The following is a 16,296-nucleotide window of genomic DNA, read 5'->3' as shown; positions in this document are numbered from 1 at the left end:
GCTCAGGAGGCCCTCATAGCTGCTTGGTTTGTGGAGGGTGATGATGACATGCAGTAAGCTGACCCCGTAGATCCTCACATTGCATCTGTGAACGTTTGATTCGAGTCAGGCTTATGGCAGCGCGAATACCCTCTGTGATAAGGGCCCTGTCATGGAGACACAGTGGAGGCTCTAATAGTCGCCCGATTGCAGGAGGATGATGACGACATGCAGTGAGGACACTCCATAGATCTTCACATAGCCTCAGAATGTCTGACTCCTGTCTGGCCGAGGGCAGCTCGCTTGCGCACTATGATCAGGGCCATATCATAGAGACGCAACCATGAAACTTTAGAAGCATCTGATCCTTTGTCTGGCTTCAGTACCTGACCCCTTCAGGAGCACAGTGATTACAGATGCTGAAGAGTTGGGGCCAGCACTCCTTTAAAGGTGCTGAAAACACACAGAGAGAATGATGGAACTCTGTGACACCTGCCCACAACATTCTGGCAGCAATGACAAGCACCATCGAGGTGCAGGCATCAGTAATGTGTCTAGAGAGTGTGAGGCTGGACCGTCACTTTGGACCGAAGGCTGCACAGCGCCCAGGGTAGAGGCCTTGGACTGGCTGCCTTTATCTTGTGCAGAAAGATTTCACATCTGAGTGACAGGAACGCTGCTCATCAGAACAAGGAACCATAGGCAGGGAGACATTCTTAGGAGTTTATTTACAATAGTGAACAGTATGTACAAGTGATTAGCACCCATGCCCAGCCATGTGCAACTGATTCTTCTTAATTTTCCTAACCCTGCAGCTACATCTTGGGGCTCCCTGGACATTCACAGCCAAGGTGGAGGCAGTCTGCTGACTGCAAAGCCCTATCTATGATGACCTTGGAGGGCAATCTCTTGGAGGGCCCCAGCCTGTTTTCGGGGTCCTGCTGTGTGACCCTCCTCGGCCTGTGGAGCTGGAGCTGCTGAGGTCACAGGAAGACAGGATTTGGATGGGCTGGGTATTCCCGGAGTCACCTGGATGAATGGCCCTGGGGTGTGCATTTGCTGATCCTCCTCCCTGTGGGCGCCCGAGGACCCCTGGTTAACTCCTTGTGGAGAAGGGGTAGCTGGAGTGAGATCGGACTCCTCTCACCTACGCACTGTTGGAGGCCAACTAAGGCATCAGCGATGGAGCTGAGCCCATGCAGCAATGCAGGACCAATGTTCTGGACCAAGGTCTCCATGGTGGCCGCCATCCTACCAGTGTTGATCTTTGTGCTTTGGCAGGCTGGCGCTATCACCTCAGAGTGAAGGCAGACGGACTCCTCCATTGTGCTTTGCAATCTGAGGAGTGCAGCGAATATTCCCTTCCTGATGTTCCCAAGCTTTCCTTTGCAGCTCCAGCAACTGTGACATGACTGAGTCCAGAGGGTCGTCACCTGACTCGGAGTCAGCAAATTTCTGGCCTTCAGCAGTGCTTTTGAGTGCCGGACACCAGGGAAGTCCCTGCCGCAACCTGCTGTGGATCAGACAGTGCAATGTGCTCACCAGATTGTGATCCTGAGGCTATTCTAAAGCTAGGTCCCACCGACGTGTGTCTCTATGCTTGTGGAGGGTGTGGATGAACACTGGGACGGGACTTGAAGGAGGGTGCCTCCAGATTCCTCTTCAGAGGTTTCTTCGGGGCTTGATTGGAGGCCCTGGGTCATGGACTCTGTCGGCTGTTTTCCAGATGTGCCTGCGGAAGCAAGGGGAGATAATTAGTGTATGGCAGTGGCCTGTGAAACAGGACACATCACTCACAGCATGGCTGTCTGATGGATGTTGCACTGCTGGACCCTCACTTGGTAGACCACTGCAGACCTCACCATCAGCACAGGACCAGTCCAGATCATCGCCAGCCAGCTGGATGGCTCTATTTTCAAAGCCCATGAGAACCTTGATTTCAGGCATTCCTCCACTGGTCAGCGACCTCTTCCAGTTGTTGTGTGTGCCAACTTGTCCTGCATGAATAGAGATGGAGAAAGTGTAAGCAGGATGCCCACCAAGCCAGAGGATAAGTATGCCTGACATTTGTGGGTGGTGAGTGGTCCCATGGACAGGATGATTAGTGTGATGTTTAGTGTGAGAAAGTCAATGGTGATGTCCCTTGAACGGGCAGTGAGTGAGGGTCCTGTGGATGTGTGATAGGTTTGAGTGTGTGTGAATTGAGAGTGATGAGAAGAGTGACTTACCTTGACAGAACAGAGGAGATCATTCATCCTCTTGCGGCACTGGGTGGCTGTCCTCTTTTTAAGGGTGTTGGTGCTGACTACCGCTGCCACCGCCTCCCAAGCCTGGTTGGTCACGCTGCTGTCCATCCTGCGGCCAGTGTGGGGTTAGAGGACATCCCAATGGGCCTCCACAACACCCAAAAGGTGTTACAGTGACGCATTGCTAAACCTGGGGGGCTGCAGTCTTTTTGCCTTTCATGGACACCTTCCCTGCAGCAGTCATGCGCTGGAAGCACTGAGATGTGTGCGAGCAGCTAGACTTTAAATGTGGCGCCAGGTGTGATGAAGCAGTGAGGTGATGGCAGGAGGGCAAATGAGAGTCCACCTGCCATGAAAATGGCGTGTTTCCCGGGTATATATAAGTAATGTGGGAGGTTTGGGATGATACGGCGTGAAAACCCGCCATTGTGGCTGATGGGTAAAACATTCTTTTATCTGCCCATTACCGCATTTAGTGGAAATCTGGGACATTTCCACTCATGGAATTCGCTTGTGTTATGATCACTAATCCTCAGAGAAGTGAAGAATATCTTATTAACTCTACCTCATTGCACAACAGTAGATCTAAAATAGCTTTTTCCTTAGTTGGTTCCACAACATATTTTAGGAAACTATCACAAATGCATTCTGCAAAACCATTTTCTAGACTACTTTTGAAAGTTTGATTTGCTCAGTTTACATGAAGATTAAAGTTCCCCACAATTATTGCATTGCCCTTTATTATAAGCTCCAATTATTTATGCTTTGTCTGATGTTTTAGGTACTGTCACAGGGTTTATAGACTACTCCCAACAGCATTTTCTGTATCTAGTTATTTCTAATCGCAACCCATGCTTATTCTACTTTCTGATCTTCTGAGACAAAATCTTTTCTTCTAATGTCTTTATGTCATTCCTTACTATCAGGACTGCCCCTCTCCTTTACCATTCTGCCTGTTTCTTCAAAATGTTGTATACCTTGGAATATTTATTTCCTAATCTTGGCCACTTTGCAACATGTCCCTGTAACGGCAATCAGATCTAAAACATTTTTTTTGTGCCTTTAGTTTGTCTATCTTATTACGACCGCTTCATGCCTTCAGGTAACGAACCTTCAATTTTATTTTCTATCTGAATCCTTTGCTTGGACTGTATTCGCTGATGCACTATTACTGTTAAGTTCTATGCTCCTTCCTGTGCCATTCTGCTTGTCTTTACCCACATTGCTACACTGCTCGATTGCCTTGACCCTCCTCTTTAGATTTCTAAATTTCCTTCACCTGACCTTGTCCCCACCTGCCACCCTACCCCCAGCCTTTTAGTTTAAAGCCCTGCCCACAGCCGTGGTTACACAATCTGCCAGGATGTGGATCCCAGCCCGGTCTAAGTGGAGCCCATCCCAACAGAACAACTCTCATTTTCCTGAATACTGGTGCCAGTGCCATTGAATTGAAACTCTTTCTTCCCACAACACTGTTTGCTCCATGCATTTAATTCTCTCATCTGCTTGACCCTATACCAATTTGTGCTTGGCCCAGATAGTTACCCTTGAGGTTCTGCTTATTAAGTTAGAATCCAGTTACTCAAACTCTGCCTGCAGAACCTCGTTCTTTGTTCCATTTATGTCATTGTTTCCTATGTGGACCAGTACAACTGGATCTTTCCCCTCCCACCAAGTTCTTCTCCAGCCATGAGGAGATGTTCTGAGCCTGGTGCCGGGCAGACAACACAACTTTCTTAACTCCTGGTTTTGGAGTGGGCCGGTGAGGTAGTAGAGCATGCCTTTCTGATTGGAGGTGAGGATGTTATGCAGGGATAGTAAATGAAGTAAATGCCAAAGAATGAAAGGGAAAGGACTGTGACCAGTTTGCAAGTAAGAGATGGGAAATGAGCTGTATGCCCATTTGTTGATCCGGTGAGATAATTGTATGTCTTCCTACACTAGATCCAGATCTTTGGAGTGATATTTCTGCAGTTGATTTCCTCTGTCATCTCATGTCATATTTTCAATGAGAGGCTGTCGTGCATCTTCTTCCCCTTTTGTGGGAAAGGTACATCCATCCTGTCACTGACAGCTGCTGTAATACCTCCAGTGAGGTTTATGAATAACTGAGGGTGATCACTCCACTCTTTCCAGCCATATTTACTGCCTGACACAAAAAAATTGAGATATAATCAATGTTCTTTTTCAACCTCTCTTTAAGAGATGCATTCACCTGTTAAATATCCCCCCTTGGGGCTGCAATCTTGTCTTCCGGGTTGCTGCCTGATTCCACTGCCTCCCCACCCCTCTCCCGCCCCCATCATCCCACCAGCCACCAACTCCGATTTTAACCAATCCTGCTCCGAATTCAAATTACACTTGTAGTATTAAAGAGGTCACTCTGAATTTAATCTTTCTAAAACATTTTTTATCATGCAACCTTTAGCTATAATGAATATTGTTTGAAATATTGAGAACTGTTTGTCCTGAATAATTTGAGACATATTTTGTTTCCAAACAAGTGAAGGGAAAATATATTTTACTGGTTAGCAACCGTGATGTTTTCTGATTTCTTCTTGACTGCAGTAGAAATATGTGTGCGTTATTGACATTTCAAGCATGTATATTAAGGTGCACATTTTGTGAAACCATTTGTAGCTTTTAATAGCAAGGTGCTTGCTACATTAGCTTTGTTGCCATTGAGCTTGGAGCCATGAGTATTGAAAAGCTGAAGCAATGAACTTAGCCTTGAGTCCTTAGTGGGCAGAGGAAGTGTTTCTCCCCAACTAAAGTTTGTATCATTTGGATTGATGTCGTTTTGAGCTTTCAATAGATCATTGATGCTGGCTTATTTCTCATCATGTACTGATTTGCTTTTGCTTGGCGGAGCAGGCTTGATGTGCCATGTGGTCCAATGCTGCTCTTATTTCTTTTGTTCTAATTCTCCTGGGAGTAGATTTGGATCTAGAAAGGGTGTAGAGGTGCCTGTGCTGAGCGAGGCTCCAGGAAACTTGCTTACTGGAATTTCCTGAGTTCCCAAAATCATATTGGAAAGCTTAAGAGAACATAAGGAATATAAGAGCTAAGAGCAGAAGAAGTCTGCTCCACCATTCAATAATATTATGGCTGATCTGATCATGGCCTCAACTCCGCTTTCCTGTTTGCCCCCATGATCCTTGACTCCCTTGTTGATCAAAAACACTTTGGAAGGAGTAATTTGACAAGGAAGTATTCAGTGAACGGCATGACACCAGGAAGTTCTGTGTGTCCATAGATCTCTGAAGGCAGAGGGACATGTTAGTGGGGTGGTGAAAAAGGCAAATGGGACACTTGCCTTTATCAATCGAGGCATAGATTACAAAAGTAGGAGTTGTATAGAACCTAAGTGAGGTCACAGCTGGAGTATTGTGTGTAGTTCTGGTCGCCACAGTATAGGAAGGATGTGATTGCACTGGAGGGGGTGCAGAGGCGATTCACCAGGATGTTGCCAGGGATGAAACATTTAAGTTATGAAGAGAGGTTGGATAGACTTAGGTTGTTTTTGTTAGAGCAGAGAAGACTGAGGGGCGATCTGATTGAGGTGTACAAGATTATGAGGGGCATGGACAGGGTGGATAGGGAGCAGCTGTTCCCCTTAGTTGAAGAGTCAGTCACAAGGGGGCACAAGTTCAAGATGAGGGGTAGAAGATTTAGGGGGGATGTGAGGAAAAACTTTTTTACCCAGAGGGTGGTGACGGTCTGGAATGCACTGCCTGGGAGGGTGGTGGAGGTGGGTTGCCTCACATCCTTTAAAAAGTACCTGGATGAGCACTTGGCACGCCATAACATTCAAGGCTATGGGCCAAGTGCTGGTAAATGGGATTAGGTAGGTAGGTCAGGTGTTTCTCACGTGTCGGTGCAGACTTGAAGGACCGAAAGGCCTCTTCTGTACTGTGATTCTGTGAAAAATCTGTCTAAGAATCTATCCAGCTTCTCAAGTTGTACGGTATTTCAGAATTATCAGATTTATCTATTATATAACATTGCAGGTCAATGGGCAGTATTCATATTCGGACAATTTTATCATGGCAAAATATACTTGGCGCATAATTATTTGCTTGAAAATTACACTTCCATCACACAATGGCATTTGAAAGTTGCATCTGCTTTGATTCTGCATGATATACTTTGGCCCTGATTGACAACTACCCCCGCTTGTTGAAAAAAATATCGGGGATGGGGCATTTAAAATAATGCGAATTACTCATCCTCTTCTATCCCCACCGCCTATGTGCCATGTCCCGATATTAAGCTGCTCTTTAGACAGGCAAGCACGATGCCTGCAGGAGGTAGGTGGGGTGGTTCTACATTAAATATGTAGACCAGGTCTGATGATATAATTAGGATTGAACCTGCAATTTCACCCTGAGGTATAAATGAGGAGTCAGTGTCTGTTTACCTATCAGATAAAACCTGCTGGGAGCCGGTTCCTGGGCCACAGGTGACCCAGAATGTAAATTAGGCATCCCTGTGGGCCACAAGTGCTCCCCTGGGCCTTAGGAGAAAGTTCTGGGCCTCGCTTGCCCCAGGTTACCCCTGCTTCTGATCTTAGACAGATTATTTTCCCCTTTCCTGATCCTGCTCAAAGCTTTCTACACTACCGTCTCTCCTCCCCACCACCTGCCATCTCCAATGGTGGCCATACCCTCTTCCCCCTTCCCTCCCTCCCACCCCGACCCCTGCCCCATTGTTCTACCTGCCATTGACTGCCATTCGCACAAGTCCCTAGCTGTGGTCCCTTGCTGCTGGATGGACGCTCCTGTCCACCGGCCAAGTAATTAATCCAGTTGTGAGGCATGTTACTTAGTATAGATTTATTTAAATGAGGCCCTGCCATTAAGATTGGCAGGTTGTCCATGTCCCTGACCTTTGCCAGGTTTGTTTCCTGCTACCTGGCATCCCTACACTTTTTTCAAGGCCTTGTATTTCAAATGGGGGTGTTCTTGTCCATTTTTGCCATGTGTTGCTTTTTAAGAATCTTTCCTCAACTGCTTGTCAGAGAGGATGCTTCCCTGATTTGTACTTTAATTACTGAATATTGCTAAATTAGTTTTGTAAATTATTTTATGTTTTGCATGCTGAAAATGATGTGCTTCATCTTAATGAACCACACTGCATGGTCACATTTTTTAAAAAAGGACTGATTAATATTTTAACCTGTCTGCGTGGTTCGCTGAAAATGATTCGCATAACTGAAGCCAGTTTATCTCGCTGTAATACATTATCACGAGCTTTATCTTTATTTTAAAAAAAGACCATCGTCTTGTTTTACATAAAATCACACAAGTTCCTGCTTCTCCTTCCCTGCGAGATGAGAAGCCAATGAAAAGACAGATGGTTTCTGCTGCAGTCACCAAATCTCTCAGCTGCAGGGTAAGAAGAGCCTTCTGGGGAGTTATCTGGCATTTAGCAGGCTGTCATATGTACGCAGCTGCTGGCTGGATCAGGAATTTTCTAATGATTTTCTTCTCTGACCTTTATTACTGATGCATCTTCTTTCAGAACCATTTTTCCTTCACCAGCCAAATGCCATTTTATTAATGTTTCATTTTCTCATGCAGAACTCACAGAAAGATGGTGCCGCTTGAAAGGAAACCTGCTCTTCTTAATGAAAAATAGAAGCAGTGTAAGTAATCACCATATCTCTTTCAACCTAGGTTTTATTGTGTTTTCCAATTAAGCTTCACATTTTATGATCGCAATATTTTCCTGGTGTCATTCGATGGCAATTTAACAAAATGAAGAGTTCTGTGCCGAAATCAACTTTCTGATGAGATTTGTTTTGCAAACTGTGTCAACTGTTTCTTGAGATATTTTGAACAATAGAGTTATGAAAAGCAAAGTGATATTTTTTGAAATATGGATGAGGAGTATTAGAGCTAATTGATAATTGTCAGGGTGGCTGAGTAAGCAACTATGCATGTCAAATATCAATTCAACAGTGCAAACATTTGTAAAAGCTACATGTAAATTGAATACAATCTATGCACACGAAGAACGTCCCCAAGGTGTGGTATAAACAGCTTTAAAATTTAATTAGCTGATAAGTGTGCTGACAGTGGAGCAGCAAAATAAATATGTGTAATAAGTACTCTAGGTGGTTCTGGCACTTAGTTGTATAAAACAAAGAATCTCTAGGTCAAAACACAAGCATAATGACATGCTTCTAAAGGTCTTGCATCCTCTTTCGTGATTAATTATGCATCAAAGTTTTTCAATTTCATGTTGTAGTTTAGTCATTTTCTTCATTAGTAGAATCTGTAATTTGTATCTTTACTCTGCTATTGTAAGGTATGAAGGCTTGCTTATCGTAAATATACTCCGTGAAATGGAATCTTTCTAGAAAGGTTGACAATTGGTAGTAATTACACTTTTAGATGTGCATTTTGTTCCTATACTTGTTACAATGAAATCTAATATTCCATGATTTATTTTCAATCATTAAAAATATAGGTGACAGGGATAATAAGCAATTAATTAGCAATTATATTATTAAACTGTCCTTTAAAAGGAGTTTGCCATGTGCAATGGTTTCTGCTTGATTTGAGCTTTCCTGATAGTTACATGAAAAAAAATGTTGTCACAATGCCTGTATTAGAAACCAATCTAAATTATGTGCCGTCACTTTCAGACTCCTTTTAACTCTTGAGATGATACATGATTTCAACTGTTCTTAGTTTCCACCAAAATAATCTTGTTCATGTACCTAGCAAAACTATTCTGTTTTAGCAGATGATCTAATATAACAACAAATAATACAGCCATTTAGAAAGATGTGCTATTATTTGGTTGTTCACTTAATGTTTGTGTAGAAGCTAAATCATTGTATAGACATTGCTGCAACACTGTTTGCCCATCTGTTATATTTGCTTTTGTAATGTGACCAATTTTTTTTGGAACAACTTTCCATGTAAGTGGTGTACGTACAGCAAACAATTCAGACTTGTATTCAGTAAAATTTAACATGGGAGAGCTGCAGTTGTCCAACCTGCAGTTCTTTGGATTTTTTAAACTTCCTTCAGAATGGTGTGAATGCAACCAGTTTCCTCCAGGGATAGTTTTAATACCTGTAGAGTATGAAACAGAGATTCTGAAGTATAATTGTAAATACAAACTAAATCACTATTTCTTTGTAATTCCATTTAATTTTTAATTATAATTGTTTTTAAATGATTTCTGGGTTCTGTTTGCTGCAATTATTGTACGCCATAGGTTTTCACACTGGGGTCTGTGAATGATGTAGAGATTCTGGGGTTTTTTTCATGTTAACGTCTGAGGCCAGGAAACCATGTTTTTTGAACTCAGTTTTTTCTGTATTTATTGACCAAACAAGCATGCTATTTATGTTGCTACATACAGGTTTTAAAAAGTTTTCTGCAATGAATCCATTGTTTTCTTCTGGTTGCTTGCACTGTATTTTGGAAGCAGGAATAACAGATTCCTGACAGTATAGAATTACAGTCAGACTTCACTATAATGAACCCTCTCCAGACTGGCAGAAAATCATTATAGTAGAGTTTGGCGACCTGTGGCATTAGAAAAAGAAGGTAGGATCAATTTGAATTGAACACCATTTTATTCTCTTAAAGCAAAATCTATGCAGTGTAGATTGCTTTATATTATTCATGATTTTTCTCAATACTCGCTGTTTCTATCTTGTCAACCAGTACAAAGGTCCTCAGTTCCAGGGTAAAGACTACCAAATTTTTTGGCCCTTGTGTGGAATGCAACGTCCGATTGTGGAATGTTACTCTCATTGGCTGTCTCAAATCAGCGATAGACCATCTCATCAAGATCTTCACAAGTCACAGTACAAAATTCTTTTCTTTAAATTTGCCATTTATTTTCAGAGACAAAGGTGATCTCTTGCTCACCATCTTCACATGGTGTGTGACTGCAATTGCCTTGTGCCATTTCTTCCTTGCAGTTGCTTCCTTATTCCCGCTGCCTCATTGGAGTTTGTTTACGGTTGGCAAGCTACCTTATCAGGCAATAAATGCATATGTCATGTGGGTTTGCAATACAATAGGTTACCTTTCAATTAGCCTGAATTCCATCATTGCGTCTGGGTAGATCCTGCTTCAGTGTTCATTGCAGTGGGGCTCATTTCCATTGTAAAAACTTGCATCTCGCTATTGGGATCTTTGAAACCAGAGGTTCATTATAAGCAGGATTCATTATAGCGAACTTATGCTGTATTTATTGGAGGTCCGGACAATGTGCCAATATTTGCAACGGTTATCAGAATGTGCCAGTATTTGTATGTGTCCCCCCACACAGAAAGGTTTGAAAACCAATGCTGCACCACAACACTATATTGATTATTTTGTCATTTTGTTGCATGCTTGTTCCTGCCATCTCCCATCAATCCAACAGGGATTATAATTACTTTCATAGAATCTTATGGTACAGAAGACAGTCATTTGACCCTTTGTTCCTCTGCTAGCTCTTTGAAAGAGCCTTCAATTATTCCTGATCATTTGCTCTTTCCTGATACCCCAGCATTTTTAAAGTAAATATCCAGTTCCCTTTTGAAAGATACTACTGAATCTGCATTCTTTCTGATGGTGTATTGGATATCATTCTTCACTAGATAAAATAATTCCTCCTAATCTCCACTATGGCTCTCTGTCAAGTATCCTGTCTCTATTTGCTACTAACATACCCACTAATGATAGCACATTTTCCTTATTTACTCCATCATAACCCCTCATAATTTTGAACATCTCTACTAAATCTCCTCTTAATCTTCTCTGCTCTAAAGAGTGCAATCTCAGCTTCTCTAATCTCTCTAATCTCTCTATACTGAAGTTTCTTGTCCCCGGTACTATTCTAGTAAATCTACCCTAGACCCTTTGGAGTGCAGTGACCATGTTTACACTTGTGGACTCCTGTGACAAGTAGCAACATAAAAGGGACAAGTGGACTTCAAGTTGGATTTGATAGCATTGTTTCAATTCTGGAATTGGAGCTGGTTGCAGTTTAAATGAGATGTAAATAAACTGAACACTTTATAGAATATTTTGTTTTTACAATTTAATGTGACCGAAACTGATGATATTCTTCATTTCATGATATAAATCACTCCAGAATACATTTTTACTTGCCAGATATTTAAAAAAAAATACTTTGCAAATTCCACCTTGGCCTGACAAGCACCAAGCTGCAAACAGTTTGGTCATACCATGCGTTGCGGTCAAAGATAAGCCATGATTGTAATGAATGTTGGAGCAGGCTCGAGGGGCTGTATGATGCACACCGGCTTCCAGTTTTTAAGTTCTTGGTCCAAATATCTTGGAAGGGGGTCCTAATGCCTTATGCAAGAACCAATCTTGTGTATTTGGCCTGCTGCAACCAGAACAAATGTGCAGTGCAATTCATACTTTCATTCGGTTCTCACTTCTAGCAGCATGAAGCTCTGTTCCTCAAATGCAACTTGCTACTGCCCATAAGGAACACTTAGACAAGCATTTGTGGGACATTCATTAACTAGAGTAAATGATGCTTGTGAATGAGTGCAACACATTTCTCTCATCCCCACAGTTTCATGATCCTCCCAAATGAAAAGATCCAGAGATAATTGGATGACTTGGAAGATTCAAGTTTCATGCCACTCAGATCAGCAAGTGCAAGAAGTACTCATGACCCATATCTCACTGATATGCAGTGACCAATGCGATTCCTGATTCACCCTTCTTTCTGGTCCTAAGTCCTCCTCCTGTCAAGGGAAAATGTTGACCCTATCAAATATGTAATGGTGCTAAAATGTACAGAACCATGTGAGATTCATCTCTATGTATTTGTAAGTTAACCTGTAATGTATCATAAAATAGGGACACATTGGAGAATGCAATAAATATCCAAAATAAAAAAGATTTTGGAAGGGTATTTCAGCCCTTTAAGTACAGTGCTGCAGTGTTGGAATTGATGTTGTGGAAAGAACCATTAACACATGTGATGTGATGACTGCAGCAGCACTTCTACAGCAGGGTCATAAATTAGATCGCAGCTTTCTTTTAATTTAAACCAAGAATGCTGTGAATTACAAAATGATCTGTTCTGCATTAGGAATGAATAACTATCCTTGTGAAAATATTGAATGACAGCAATAAATATATTATATGAGAAGTAGGCTTTCCAGGCACTCATAAAACTACCTGTAATAACAGGATTGTAAATAGTATGCTAAGAAAACTGGCAATAACAGAAAACCTATTACCTTTTCTCCTTTTACATGTTTTGACATCAATGGACAATGACTTTCTATTGCTAACACTAAATAAATATCATAATAAAATTAGCAATGATCCAGTTTCATATTGTGGTTGTATATCGTAGTTGAGTCCCAGCAGCAGCTGTCACTCCACCAGCTGTATACATGATGAGAAGCGGTGATGTTCTTTCACGCTGTGAGGAGTCAAACCTTATAGAAGTAAACAATGGATGTGTGTCTTCTTTTCCTGCGCAGTATTTTAATTTTTGTTTCTCTAGCAATTAAAGTCAGTGCAAAGAAAATCAATTCTTCATTTCCAATTTGACTTTAAATACTGCGCGCACACTAAACTACAGAACCTGAAAACAGTAACTGTAAAATTACTGTTGGTGTCTACATCGTTTCCTTCATTATTCATTTGCCCAAACAATCCTTTACTCTTAAAGGGAAACCTGACTGGTCAGAAATCATGAATCACATTTGTAAATAGGAACCCTGCTTCATGATGTTTTGATAAGCTTTGCCACCTAACAGCATAGTAAGGGGAACAGGTGTTGTTCATGTAGCATACTGGGCAAGTATTCTAGAGGCATGGACTAAAAATCCAGAGGCTGAGTTCATATCCTGCCATGTCAGTTGGGGAATTTAAAATCTGAAATAAAAAGCTAGTTTCAGTAATGGTAACCATGAAATTACTAGATTGGCGTAAAAAAAAATCCAACTGGATCACTAATGTCCTTTAGGGAAGAAAGCCTGCTGTCTTTACTCAATCTGCTTGAAATATGGCTCCATACCTGCAGCAATGCCGCTTAACTCTTAACTCTGAGACGGCCTAGCAAGCCAGTCATAGCTAGCACAAAGGAAGATGGTTGTGGTTGTTGGAGGCTAATCATCTCAGCCCCAGGACAGTGCTGCAGGAGTTCCAAAGCCCATCCATTCAGTGGCTTTACTAATGACCTTCCCTCCATCATGGGGATGTTTACTGTTCATTATGCAGTGTTCAGTTCCATTTGCAACTCTTCAGATCAAGAAACAGTCCATACCTGCATGCAGGATGATCTGGACCGCATCCTGGCTTGGACTGATAAGTGACAAGTAAAATTCATTTCACGCAAGTGGCAGGCAATTACAATCTTCAACAGAAGAGAGCCCAACCACCTTTTCTTAACATTCAGCGGTATTACCATTGTCAAATCTCTACATCATCAATACCTTGGGGACCAGAAACTTGACTGGACCAGCCGCATAAATACTGTGATTGTTAGTGGCTCACCTCCTGACTCTCCAAAGCCTTTCCACTACCTAAAAGACACAAGTCAGGAGTGTGATGGAATACTTTTAAATTAGAGCAGCTCCAAAAACACTCGAAGTTCAACATCATCCAAAGAAATCAGCTTGCTTGATCGGCACTCTGTCCAGCACCTTAAACATTTACTCCCTCCACTGCCAGCATGGCAACTGCCAGGCATATCATCTACAAAATGCACTGCAGCAATTTGCCAAGGCTTCTTCAGCAGCACCTCCCAAAGCAATGATCTCCATCATCTATAAGAACAAGGGCAGCAGGTGCATGGGAACATGGCACCCTCCTAGTTCTCCTCCAAGTTGCACACCACCTGACTTGGAAATATATCACTATTCCATCATCATTGCTGGGTCAAAATCTTGGATCTTCCCAAATAACAGCACCATGGGCATAACTTCACCAGATGGACTGCAGTATAAGAATATAATTTATCACCACTTTGTGGGGCAATCAGGGATAGGCAGTAAATGCTGGCCTTGTCATTGGTGCCTGTGTCTCGTGAATAAAAAAAATTAAAATGATACAGCATTCCTTTGTGTAAGCAAATAATGCTGATGTATTCTCCAATGTTAAAATAAGAAAAAAAGAGATATGTATGAATAGAAATTCTTGCTACTAAGAATACTTTTACCAACAGGAACTGAGCAATCAGGAGCAGGAGCTTGCTAGCATCCCAACTTTGTGCATTGTCATTGCTCAGTGATAGCATTTCTTCCTTTGAATGAGAAAGAAGTAGATTCAAGTTCCACTCCAAGAGATGCAGGCCTGGATTTTCATTCTTGGTTGAGAACCCAAATATCTATTGGAATAACAGAACACCTGATCCCCAGAGGAAACCTTGTTTGATTGACAGCTCAGGCTCTCTGATCTCTGTGGTTAATTTCACAATGTTTGTTGACATATGTCAGGTGGTTTCAAATATTTGTGATTTGTGGTTTTGAAACTTCAAAAGGGCCTGGATAATTGACACTTTTATTAGTTTGCTGTCCAGACTACTTTTTTCATAGGAGGACGTGATCAATGGGTTAAATTTTTTCAAAGCGTTTTTTTAAACATCCCACTTTACACTGTGGTGTTTATTGGTTCTTGAAAGTGTACAGTGGGTCAATGAGCATCGAAGTGCCAGAGCTTGGATAGGGGGCATGAGAGGCCTGAGGGGATGGGTGGAAGGGCAGACCTTGGCCTAGGGAGTATGAGGGGACATAAGGGGTGGGTCAAAGTCCAGAATGCCATCGGGGGCATGAAGGGACAGAGAGGGTGGGAAGGCAGAGCCTGACATAGTGGACATGAGAAGACATAGGAGGTGCGTGGAAGGGCAGAGCTTGGCATTGGGGGTTTGGGGGACATAGGTGATGGGAGGGGGAAAAGCTTGGCGTAGGGGGCATGAGGGGACATAGGGGTGGGTGTAAGGGCAGAACTTGGCATGGGGGCATGAGGGGACATATGGGGTGGGTGGGAGGTCGAAGCTTGGCACAGGGGCATATGGGGACATGGGAGTGGATGGAAGGGCAGAGCCTGGCATAGGGGGCATGAGAAGACCTAGGAGGTGGGTGGAAGGGCAGAGCTTGGTATGAGGGGACATAGGGGGTGAGTGGAAGGGCAGAGCCTGGCATAGGAACAGAACTTGGCTTAGGGGCATGAGGGGCCATGAGGTGGTTGGTGGTAGTGAAGAACTTGGCACAGATAGTATCAGGGATCATTGGGAGGGTGGGTGGCAGAGTATAAATTGGCATGGGAGCATGAGGGAGACCTTTTGAACTTACCTCTTAAAAGGTCCCCTCATGCACACTAGGGTTCACCAGTCCTCTAAGGGGCCATGCACCACAACTCTTTAAAAACCCGGCCCGACTCCATGAAAATTACAGAGGCTAGGAGCCATCTATGTCAGCAATGGAGCGGGTCAGGTTGGGAGTGCAGGATGCGGGCTTTTGACAGGAAGCAGCCCGCACCCTTTAAAGGCACTCCTGAAAATTAGACAGCCCTGGAATGGGACCTGGAACCCCAGAACCCCGCCTGCCATTTTTAAAGGGCTCCTGGATCAACCCGACTCGGTGAAAATCCAGGCCGCAAGGTCTAGCCTGACACTCCAATTTACTACTATGGAGCACTGCATTGCTAGACATGTCATTTTCCTGAAACTGCGGTCCAATCTGTCTTCTCACATGGATGTTGTTTTCGATCTTCCAGAATTCCTGAGATTCTAGAACAGTCCCCATGGATTAGTAGGTAGCAAATGTAACTCTGCTATTCAAGAAAGGAATGAGAGAGAAAACACAGAACTTTGGGCCAATTAGGCAATATCATGAGTAGAGAAAATGCTAGAAACTATTATTAAGGATGCGGTAATAGGGCACTCAGAAAATCACCACATAATTAGGCAGACTCAACTTTGTTTCATGAAAGGGAAATTGTATTTGGTAAATACATTAAAGTTTTTTGAGGGTGTAGCCAGCACAGTAGATCGGGGGTGGTATCAGTGGAAGTAATATTTCAGAAGGCATTTAGTAAGGTGCCACACAATATGTTGTTAC

The 16,296-nt window shown here is 42.8% G+C and overlaps 1 protein-coding gene across 1 annotated transcript in view; it reads left to right on the top strand.

Annotated features, from left to right (window-relative positions):
- The window catches only part of inpp4b (inositol polyphosphate-4-phosphatase type II B), a 900,896-nt gene that overhangs the window by 92,540 nt on the left and 792,060 nt on the right, over positions 1-16,296 (top strand). Inside the window, exon 3 of the mRNA XM_041213287.1 lies at positions 7,808-7,872. Coding sequence (XP_041069221.1) covers positions 7,808-7,872 — 65 coding nt within the window. The remainder of the gene's footprint in view (positions 1-7,807; positions 7,873-16,296) is intronic.

This window comes from Carcharodon carcharias, chromosome 1, assembly GCF_017639515.1.
Source record: "Carcharodon carcharias isolate sCarCar2 chromosome 1, sCarCar2.pri, whole genome shotgun sequence".
In the NCBI taxonomy this organism is placed as follows: Eukaryota; Metazoa; Chordata; class Chondrichthyes; order Lamniformes; family Lamnidae; genus Carcharodon; species Carcharodon carcharias.
The sequence above is the reverse complement of the archived record's forward strand: the minus strand, read 5'-3'. Positions and strand labels throughout refer to the sequence as shown.